The 11,977-nt window shown below is 30.2% G+C and overlaps 1 protein-coding gene across 1 annotated transcript; it reads left to right on the forward strand.

Moving 5' to 3' along the window:
• The first annotated feature begins 2,133 nt into the window (after positions 1-2,133).
• Positions 2,134-5,912, forward strand: LOC101249788 (chaperonin-like RbcX protein 2, chloroplastic). The gene is made up of 5 exons (XM_004250893.5): positions 2,134-2,834; positions 4,489-4,580; positions 5,228-5,285; positions 5,458-5,523; positions 5,624-5,912. The coding sequence occupies exons 1-5, from the start codon at positions 2,529-2,531 to the stop codon at positions 5,741-5,743; spliced, it is 642 nt and encodes a 213-aa protein (XP_004250941.1). The 5' UTR covers positions 2,134-2,528; the 3' UTR covers positions 5,744-5,912.
• Positions 5,913-11,977: the final 6,065 nt, after the last annotated feature.

Here is an 11,977-nt window from a genome sequence, read left to right on the forward strand (position 1 = left end):
TGGATTGATATAATTGAGTTAAATATTTAAGTTCAATAAATATGGATTTAATTAAAGTCTAAATTAATTGATTTGGGCTATATTGGATGAACCCAATTTGTTAAACCCAATCTCATCTCATTCTAGAGCCCATCTTGGCGCCACGTGTGCAGATGATGTGGCATGCCAAGTCAAATAAGAAAACCAATAGAATCATGACATGTGTCAAAGATGACAAGCCCGCTCCATAAAGCCCAAATGCCATGTCACTTTAATCTGATTGGCTGAATGGAATCCTATTCTAATCGCAACTCCTCTATTCTAAAACTATAAATAGGGGTCCTCATAATTCAGAAAAGAGACAGAAAATTCTAAACAAGAAGCTAGAGAAACTCTGGTACAAACGCCGTTTAATTCTCTACAAAGCTACAAGTTTAAGAATTCAAGCATTCAAGTCAAGAACGATCAAGATCAAGACCACCGAATTCAAGAACAAGCTCGAAGCCCTTGAGTTCAAATAAAAGTCAAGATCAAGATAAAGTTGAAGTTCAAGTTCATCATAGATTCAAGAACAAGCTTTAAAGCCCTTGAATTTATATTTGAAAAGGCGAATTCAGAGGAATTATAGAGATTGTAACACTCGCATTTGAAATAATAAAATTGATTGTTGCTACAATTTTCCGTTCTTAATTATTGTTTTCTCAACGCGAATTTTATTTTCTACAGTGAGTTCTAATTCTAATTGTTCATCCTTGAGTCGATAGCTCAAAATATGAGAATTCATTGACGACACTTGTAAAAAAGTAATATATTTTTTATTGATATCAGTGATAATATTGAAGATTTATGTGTGGCATCCGGAACTTCAAAATTTTGGATCATTTTACTTATGAATAGAAATTTGAAGCTAAGTTTGTGGAAATGTTTAGCAAAAGTATTAAAGTAAAATTTGATAGTGGGTTGTGGGAAGATTTTGATGGTGGAGAAGTGAATTTGATAATAACGATTACATTAATGGTGGTGTTTTAATGGTGTGTTTGATGGTGTATAGAGAAGAAGAAGCAATCGGGAGATAGAAATTTTATATTTTGGAAATTTAACAAATTATTGATGTGGCAGTGACATGATGATGACATGGCCCGAGTGTGAAACACTCTCTCATCATGCGATTGGTTATATGTGTGTTAGGGTTAAAATAAATTCACTTTTTAATAATTCAGGTGTATGATACGTCTCCAGAATATTTTTAGCATTTAACTACTTCTCTGTGAGTTGAGGAAAATTTATGCATTTTCTCTATTTACAATAATATTGTAGTTATTATGTATTTTTGTACTCATTAATTCTATCATTTTAGAATATCCCGTAAAAAAATATCATCGATCTCTTATTCCATTAATTAAAGTTGTAAGGATGAATGTTTAGGCCTAATTCAACTTCAAAAGTTAACTCGTAAGTGAAGAATTGTCCAAATCTATATAATGAGACTACATTCACATCTCTTCCCAATGTGAAAATTTTATCTCATACATAGCTAATTGATGATAAAAATACTAAGTTTGCTTATCTACAATTTGTTCATAGCTATAATTCTAATTGCTATGTCAATTTTTATTTGTATATCTCACTGTAATTTAATAATTTATGCAATTTAAGCTTTTAAAAGAGATTATATATATGAATACAAATTTACTTTAAAAATTTGTATACGAATCCCTATATACAAATACAAACCTTTAGAGATTTGTATATGAGCCCAAAATTTGCTAAACGCATATGAAACCCCCAAAATTAGAGATTCGTATATGAGACTCGAAATATACAAATACAAAAGAAATATATTTAGCTATTTAATCTCAATCTTAATTGCAAGTCATAATTATTTTATTAGTTACGCCAACTTGAAACACTATACTATGAAAGTCCAACATTAGTAAATAAAGAATTGAGATAAACTTGACTCAAATATTAAGTAAAGATAGATGTTAGACCTAACTCAAGCTAGCTCGTAAATTTTTTTTTACTTAAGTTCATATAAAAAGATCAAATTTACGATCATTTCTCAATGTGGAAATTCTTAAAAAAAGTTTGATTTCTACTTTTCCCACGAGTAACATGTATTTTAAAAGATACAAAAAAAAAAAAAAAAAAAACATAACCAAATTGAACACGTTGGTTTACCAACGGCCTAGTGGTTGGAACCAAACCGTCCAGGTGTGTGTAGGAAATCAAGAAAGCTACAGATACCTTTTCTTTGAATCTCTTCATCTTTAGTGTTGAAAAACCTTATGTGGTTGGAACATTTTCCACCTCAAAAATATCCCAATTCTTGATAAACGTTTTCAAGAATTGTTTTTTTTCCACTTTTTTCTTACCTTCTATTACTTTGCCCCTCATAAAAATACCCAACTTGTTGAAATTTCAACTATAAGGGGCAATTTACTTGTCAATCTTCAGTTTTCTTGGACACCCATTTCAGTTTTCCTCTTGTTTTCATTTGGGTATTTCTTGAATTTTTTTGTTCTAAATCTTGGTTGTTGTGGGGGAAAATGGTGGGGGCTTTCTCTGTTGTGGGTTCACCTATGGTGGATTCCCATTCTAGCCCTTGTTTGTGTTTGGATGCTCTGCCTACTTGTAATTTGGGTATTGGGGATTCACTTGTTAGGAAGCAGAAGCAATTGCCAAGATTGGGAACAATGGAATTGAGTACTTCTTTTGTAGATTTGAGGTTTTCAGCAAAATGTGTTAAGGGTAATTACAAGAATTTGAAGAAACAGACAAAGGGTAGGAAGAACCTTAGGATTGTTAATGATTTAGGTGGACAGTATGAAGAAAGTTTTAGTGACATTAAAACAGTAAGCAAGCTCCAACATTTTTTACTCATTTTTTTTAGATTGAGGCTTTGTTGTTTAGCACATTTTGTTTACATTCTTGTGATTTGTTGCATGTATGATTGGTCACGAATTGTTGTTAGTATGACTTCACTTTTTATATGCGTTACTTGAGCTTAGGGTCTATCGGAAACAACCTCTCTACCTTGTGAAGGGGGTGAGACTGCATATACACCATCCTCCGCAAACACCATTAATGGGATTACACCATGTGCGTTGTTGTTGTGAATGTCATTGATTGTTCGCTAATTGTTGAGAACCTACTGCAATTTATGTTGAGACATAATATAGTTAAGTAACTAAACATGTGCTTTCTCTAACAGCTTAAGTAGATAAGATAGTCCGACAATTCAACAATTAAGCTTGGTAGAGTATTCAAACAGAAGTTATATGTGTTTCCCCTCTCTCCTCAAGGCTACATATTGCGTTTACCTATGTTGGTCGGACTCTCTGAAAATGTCAACACGTGTATAGGACTCTTCAAAAGTAGTTGATTTTTGGAGAGTCCGAGCAACATAGGTCTTTACACCACCCTCTTGGTGAAACAAACACCAAATAGATGTTGGGACTACACATGGGTTGTACTTGTAGCTAGGAAATTTAGAAGCTTAATACTACCATTATTGGTTTCAAGACGGGAAAGGAGCAGTATAGTGGTGAGAAAATTATCATTTACTTCCTTTAGGTGGAGTATTTGTAATGAACTTGTTGCTTAATATAGTCCCAATGGGAGGGAGTAATATATAGTTCCTCTCCTTCCAACTTTTCAAGGGCTAAAAAAGCTAGGTGGAAGAATATCAAAACAATACAGTTTTACTTGTGCTCCTCTACTACATTCTTTCTTGAAAGGGAAAAAAGCAATGTAGCATTCAGAAAGGAGGGCAGATGTTTATTGGCTATCTGAATTCCTTGCTTGTGAGATTTCAAGTCTGTTTTTAGTGGTGAATATAAACTGTCTGACTTATTTGTTGTGCTATCAATATTTTCATTGTATCAATGATCTAGATCAAATGTTACCATAACACATTATGTCATTATGGTAGTATTTCCCTGCACTTCCAGACGCGGATGCAGCATTTTGACAATTGTTTCATCTGATAGAGAAGGTGGCACTCCCATGTCATGATAAACTCTGTTGACACCTTTCCTCTATAATGGCATGCTACACATGCATCAACCTTGTGAGGACAAAACCCCAACTTGTTTATTCGTTTTAGACATGCCATTGTTAGCTTAAGAGCTATTTCTTTCTGAATTTCTTGCTATTTGAATTCCTCGCTCTAGAGCAATTAGTGCATCGGGATAGGTCATGATGAAAACAACTTTGGTGATTATGCTAGTAGCTACCTTTATAGTGTTGCCATCTTTGAAAACATGAAATGTGAAGGACATTCAATCTGCTCGAATAGTAGCCTTCACTCGTCTATCATTCATTATAGCACTCCAATGGTTGTTCACTTTTTTAAAAGATATATTCATTCAACTACCAAAAATTTTGTTGCATTTCAAGTATTCTCTGGCATAAGGAACTTGAAATATACCTTCCAAGTTCCAATTTATTTCTACTCTCATACTTTGTTGCTTAACAATATCTGAAACATTTGCATTTTTTCTGCAGCAAATTCTCAACTACTTCACATATAAAGCAGTGAGGACTGTTCTGAACCAGCTTAATGAAATGAACCCTCCACAATATCATTGGTTCAATGAGTATGTATACTTCTCTTTCAATTTCTTTTTTAATCTTTTCTGGATAAGAGTGTGTCTTATGGTTTATCGTGACATTATTTGATTGACTTTAGATAAATGTTATCAACAAAAAGCGCAAAAAGGTTCTAAGGTATGCTAGGGCTTTAAGCAACTTAATTGAAAAAAAGGCGCAAAGGGAGAAAAAATATGTTGATATAAATGTTAAGTCCAAGACTAATAATTATAAGCATAATTGACAAATATATGAACAAAGATATTGAAAAAAAGATTACGATAAAGTGAAATATCAATTGTTTAGTGTCACAGCTTCAGAAGAGGCTCATTGGCAAGGTGAAGTATGTTTTAGAACCCTGATGATATCACTAAAGCACACATTAAGCGAGACGAAATGCTCAACACGTTTCGAGCCTCACTTCAGGGCTTAAGCGCGTTTTAAGCACGCCTTTGACAACACTGTTTTAGATTATCAGGCTGACACTAGTGCTGGTTCTCATATTATCAAACATGAATGCCCAAATCTAGAGTTATATCCCTTAGTGTTGATATTGTACAGCTAAACCGCTAAAGAAAGCAGTAGTTGCTGCAAGTACTGATGTCACTCGTTTGAGCTTGCTCACTTTGTTTACTGACTATCTATTATTCAACAGTTATGTTACAGCAAATAAGCCTAGCGATGGAAAGCGTTTCATTCGTAACCTTGCAAAGGTAAGCCTTATATAAAACCTTGACCGCCATTTATGTATATAACGAGTCATAATTTAATGCAATCTCAGACATTGCATCTTTGGATGGACCATCTCCGAGCTCTGCAATAAGCAATTGGACAATGAGAAGGGGGGAAAAAATTGTTGACACATTTTTACCATATTCTTGACAGGAGAAGCAAGAACTCGCTGAAAAGGTGATGGCAACACGGCTCAGTCTGTATGCGAAATGGATAAAAGTAAGAACCGATATGCTCTCTTTTTGCTTCAAAATGTTGTGAAAGTATATAGTCATGTTGCATGTGGAACAGTTGATCTTATTTCGATTTTTGTCACTAGAAATGTGATCACGAAGAGATATACAACCGAATATCTGATCAAAATGTGGAAGTGATGCGTGAGCGACTCATGGAGACTGTTATTTGGCCATCGGATGACACGAACACTGGGATGAAATAACTTCATAGGCCATTGCATGTTGTTGATTTCACTTCACTTATCTCTTTCAGATTCTGTTTCTATTAGCTTTTCCACTGAATATTTCCAGTAAAAGTTGATGTTGTATTCTTCTCAGATCATTGGGGGTTCTTGAACTTAAATTGTATATAAAAAGAGACTTTGTATATCATATTCAGTATATTATTTTAGAGTTAGTTGACATTTTATAGGAAAAATTCATTGCTGCAAAAACATTTAGGTATAATTGAGTTTATGGTGTTGCATCTAGAGTTGCTATTTTCCTTAGCAATATTTATATAGATTGTTGATTATAAATAGGAGAAACTAAGCAAATATTTTATAAAAGCAAAATAATAACAAACATACGTTTCCGTTTTGTTGTGTACTTTTTGGAAATAAAATTTGGGTTCGAGGATAATTAAGTCATTTTAAGTTTACTATGGCTGCTCAAATTAGGTCCATCAGGATATTATTGTCATTACCATGAATAAAAGTAGTAAAATTTTATGAATTCCATGGAATAATTACATTCTTACCCTTACTATTTTTCAATATACAGAAATTCCCTAAAAATGTTGTCATTCAGATATATCACATTCTTTTGGATACATCACAGTTGATACATTATACAACTAGTTTGTTGATATTAAAAAGAAAATTAAGTATAAAATTAAATGTGAGTTCCCCAAATCATGCAAATCAAATTGATGTCAATCTCTCCAAATAATAGCTTCTAACAATTTAAATTTTAAATTTTCTTCTCTCAAATCTCTCCTAAATCGTAACATATTAAAAAAATTCGACAATTTTATATAGTTATGTATAATATACCCTCCCCTCCCCTCCCCCCCCCCCAAAAAAAAATAAAAAAATAAAATAAAATATGAGTATGATATACACTAATTTATTTATAAAACAATGTTGCATATACTTAACAATATGTGATACATCAGGACATTTGATACATAATTAATACATAACAAAGTTATGTGTCATATACATAACTATGAATATAATACAAATTGATTTTGTATAAAATATTAGTGTTTATGTATCAACATATTATAATGTAACGAATTTTGTAATAGTTGTGTATCCAATACATGACTATGAACATTGTACATGCTAATATGTATTTAAATAAGTTAAGGTTATATATCAATACTAATATTTGAAAACGATATATTGTACATGATAAAATTGTAATATATCATAAAGGTAAAACAAACGAATTATATATTAATATAAGAATCAAAATAACTAGATACATTTAAAGATCTGGTGAATACAACGAAAAAAGTCAATCATTTAATCGGCTATAAGCAAGAAAAAAAATGATGAAGAAATCCTTCCACACTTTCTCCTTTGCTTTGTATCGATCAACTCTTGTATTTTTTTTTTCACTTTCAACAAAGGTGTTACCCATGAACCTCGACCCAAAGCCATGAGCTGAGCCACTAACAACTCCTGATAAAATTGTAATGTATCATTATGTTGAAACGACTGCATTATATATTAATTTAAGAAACAAAGACAACTAGATACATTAAAAAATTGAACCAATATCTATCAGAAAAAGATGAACAACAAAAGAATCGAAAAGAAAAGGTCAACAATCTAATTCGCTAAAAGCAAAAAAAAAAAAGAAAAGATGAAGAAATCCTTTACACTTTCTCTTTTGCTCTGTTACAACTTTCGTAGTTTTTTTAACACTTTTGACAATAACGTCACCCATGGATCTTGACCTAAAGCCCTTATCGGAGCCACTATAAACTCGCCCCCCCCCCCCCCCCCCCCTCCTTTTTTTTTTCTTTTTTGGAAATATTTTTTTTTCACAATCTATTTTGAAGTTGAAAATACATTCTTGTTCGACTAAATTTATAGATGCATGAAAAAGATGAAGAACTATCTCTTCAATAACTTGCAATTGATAATTGGTGATATCATGAAATGATTTTAGACATGAAAAAAAGGGGAAAAAACCTCATAGTAATGTATCCGAAAAAGTGATAGAAATCATAGAAAAGGGGAGTTTCTTTTTTTTTTTTAAATGATAAAGAAATAATTGAAAATAGGGTTAAAAAATATATAATTAGGTAATTTTTCGTGAAAATTTGGAATTAGTTTTGACAATATATGGATCCCACCTTTTTCCTTCACTTTCAAGCGTTTTCTCTCAAAAAAAGATTTTAGTTTTAGTAAAAAATGTTTTATGGTAAAATTTATATTTTCCATCACTTTTAACATTGTACTTCTTTACATATTTTAAAAATAATTTTAATCCATTTTATTTCTTTAACAATTTTATAAATTCTTTTTATTTCATTTCACTTCTTTAACAATATTTTCAATTCTTTTATTTCATTTTACTTGATTCCTATGATAAAAATAGATGTCTCATTTTATCGGTTTAGTTTAATATATCAAGAAAAGTTATTTTTTTTTCTTTTTATTATTTTTAAAATTTAAAGTAACTATGTTAAATATTTTTCTTTTTCAAATTTAGAGTTCTTATTAATATATTATTCAATTAGGATTCTTATGAGAAGATGGTAAAGTTAAAAATCTTATAAAAAAGATGGACTACAAAGGTACCACTACAAAGATGGTAAACTGATTGTCTAACTCTTTAAAATTCTTTTTACTTTTTAGACTGTTGCTTATTGTCTGGATATATTAAACTATATTAAAGTAACTATGTAAAATATTTTTCTTTTTAAAATTAAAATTAGAGTAACTATGTAAAATATTTTTCTTTTTTTGAAACTGTAGGGTTTATAATGGCTAATGACAGGAATTTGTTAGACCTTAATGTAAAATTGAATAATGTTATCCTCCTCAAAAATAGAGTTATTTGCACACATATATTCATTGTTTAATTGTATGCTAAGGTCTAACAAATTCTTATCCTTTGTTAATTTTATCAAAAAATCACCTTTAGGTGCAATATAACTTGTTCCTGACTTAGTAATCCCAAATTCCATTATTATATCTACTAATTTTGAGATAGACAAACGATTAAAATCAATGTTAAATGAGTACATATATGAGGGTTCATATTCCACTCACCAACAACGAGTCCGGAGCCTAAAGGGTGAAAAATTGTAACAAAAGTTTTAAAATGGTATATGAAATTTCTTTTTAATCAAAACCGAAAAATCGCTCACGAAGTAGCGATTTTGTTTGCCGAAAAAAGCGATATCGCTGTTATAGCAGCGATTTGTTAAATTTAATTTTTTTAATTAAGTTTAATTTTTTTATTATTATTTTTTGCTTTTTTAAAAAAAAATTAGATCAAATTTTTTTAATCAAAAGTTGCCGAGGCAGAGATTTTAATCAAAAATTTTTTTAGCGATTTTAGTTTTAATAAATAAATTGAATTAAAAATCGCTGTCTTGAATAATTTTTTTTTTTGATTTGAACTTTTTTTTAAAAAAAAAAAAGAAGCCAAAAATAATTTAAAACTTAAATCGCTGCCTCAGCAACGACATATGAAAAAAAATTATTTTGAAAATTGCTCATTTGGGAGCGATTTTATTTTAAAAATTTTTTATTTTGAAAATCGCTCCTTTGGGAGCGAATTTGTTTATTTTTTTTTGTTTAAAAAAATCAAATTTTATAAATCACTACTATAGCAGCGATTTTGCTTTTTCCGGCGGACAAAATTGCTACTTCGTGAGCGATTTTACCGTTTTGATTAAAAAAAATTTCATATACCGTTTAAAATTTTTATCATTATTTTTCACCCTTCAGACTCCGGCCAATTTTCAATTGAAAGTTGAAGTAGTGTAGTAGTCACTATAACTATTTAAAAAGGGGAAAATGGTCAAATATGCCCCTAAACTATTCAAAAAGGTCTAGATATACCATCTGTTTAAAGTTTGGTTCACTGATGCCCTCGCCATCCAACTTTTGGTCCAAATATGCCCTTATGGACGTTAGTTGTAATGTTGGACATATCCAACTCATTTTTCATTTCTTTAAATATCACATGGAATTGCCATGTCATTTTAGTCTTACCACATAACATTTATATGAAAATGAAAGGATATTCGGACTCATAAACACCTAATCCGTAAATCAACCCTCTTTTAAATAAATTATCCGTCCAATTTTCAACAATTTTATTTAATTTTTATTTTTTCAATAAATTACGAAAATGAGTAATTGATTAATTAAAAAAATAGGAAAATATGAAAAAAAAAAAGTATAAATTAATGCCAAAAATTCATAATAGTAACCTTAAATTCAATTTAGACACTTTTTTAATTTTTTTTATTTTTTCCGATAAATCCCAAAAAGAGTAACTGATTAATAAAAAGTATGAAAAATATAAAATTAACGCCAAAAATTAAAAAATAAATACCGTAACCTTAAATTCAACAATTTCAACATTTTTTTAATTTTTAATTTTTTTGACAAATCCCAAAAATGAGTTTATTAACAAAAAATATGGAAAAAAAATTACACAAAAAATTCAGAAATAAAAAATAGGAAAATATGAAAAAAAATATAAAATAAAAAAAATGTTGAAATTATTGAATTTAAGTTTACTATGTTTATTTGTGAATTTTGACGTATATTTTTTATTTTGTTTTCATATTTTTCCCTTTTTATTACAAAATTACTATTTTCGGGATTTGGCGAAAAATTAAAAAAAATTAAAAAAATTGTAGATTGAAATGTTACTATATTTATTTGTGAACTTTTAGCTTTAATTTATATTTTTTCCATACTTTTCATAATTTTTATTAATTAATTACTCATTTTCGAGATTTATCGGAAAATAAAAATTTTAAAAAAATTGAAATGTTAAATTTAAGGTTACTATATTTATTTGTGAATTTTTGACGTTAATTTTATATTTTTTTTCATATTTTTCTATTTTTATTAATCAATTACTCATTTTTGAAATTTACCGCAATAATAAAAATTAAACAAAATTGTTAAAAATGGGTCGGATAGTAAGTTTAAAAGGAGCTGATTTATGGGTCGTATTAGGTCTTTATGAGTCCGAATATCTTTCCATTTTCATATAAATGTTATGTGGTAAGGTTTAAATGACATGGCAAATCCATGTGGCATTTAAAGAAATGTAAAATGAATTGGATATGTCCAACATGATAACTAACGCCCATAAGGGCATATTTGAACCAAAAATTGGAAGGCGAGGGTATGAGTGAACCAAACTTTAAACGGATGGTATATCTAAACCTTTTCAAATAGTGTAGGGGCATATTCAACCCTTTTCCCTTTAAAAAGTTGAGACAATAAGGAAAAGTTTTAAAAAGTAAAGAAATTGGCAATTTTTATCAGTTAAAGAGTAAGACAATTAGACAACTAGAATCAAGATTTAGTAACTAGTTTAATCAGTTTAAGACTAATGTAAGATAGTTGGTGATTCTTTTTTAGTTCATCTTTTGTTAAGAATCCTAACTAATCATATAACTAGATAATATTTTAATAAGAATCCTAGCTTGATCATTTTTTACTAATAAGAATCCCAATTGAAAAGTATTTTATAATCATCATTATAATAAGAAAAGAATTCTAATTAGATAATATTTTAATAAGAACTCTAACTTGATCATCTGTATATAAGAAACAAAATACCATCTTTTTTGTATGGCTTCACTAACAAAACTCTTTGATTTTCATGAGAATGAAATGGTTATGTTGTGAGATCGGAGAGAAACTTTTGTGTGGAAAAGACGCTTAGGTGTGAACTTTAGTCCCATTTTTTAAATATATATAGATCTATGTGGGGGGGGGGGGGGTGGAGGTGGGGGGGGGGTGGAGGTGGGGTGGGGGGTGGGTGGGTGGGTGGGTAGGTGGGTCGGTGGGGATTAAACCCTCCTTGATGTACGGGGTGGAGTATTGATCAGTCAAGAATATATGTACAGAAGATACATATTGTAGAGATGCAGATGCTAAGATAAATGTGTAGAGCAATAAAATTGATAATGAGGTTATCCGAAAGAAGGTGGAAGTAACTACAAGATGAAGGAAGCGAGATGGTTTAGGCATGAGAGGCTAGCTGTAGACGGCACACAAAAGGATATAGGCTAGCTGAAATACTTGAGAGAGGTGATTAGAGAAAACACGACATAACTTCATATTAAAAAACATAACTCTAGATAGGAAATAGTGGAGTGTGCATATTAGGGTAGAGGGGAAGTGGTCATAGTACTAGTAGTTCGTATCCTTTATTGTGTTTTTTTGATGCACTATTTT

Source organism: Solanum lycopersicum, chromosome 11, assembly GCF_036512215.1.
Source record: "Solanum lycopersicum chromosome 11, SLM_r2.1".
Classification (NCBI taxonomy): domain Eukaryota; kingdom Viridiplantae; phylum Streptophyta; class Magnoliopsida; order Solanales; family Solanaceae; genus Solanum; species Solanum lycopersicum.

What these genes read in the sequence shown, in the direction of transcription:
- LOC101249788 (XM_004250893.5), top strand. Translation starts at nt 2,529, where the DNA reads ATGGTGGGGGCTTTCTCTGTTGTGGGTTCACCTATGGTGGATTCCCAT. An exon ending in CAATATCATTGGTTCAATGA is followed by an intron (nt 4,581 to 5,227) that starts GTATGTATACTT and finishes ATTATTCAACAG; the next exon opens with TTATGTTACAGCAAATAAGC. An exon ending in TCATTCGTAACCTTGCAAAG is followed by an intron (nt 5,286 to 5,457) that starts GTAAGCCTTATA and finishes TATTCTTGACAG; the next exon opens with GAGAAGCAAGAACTCGCTGA.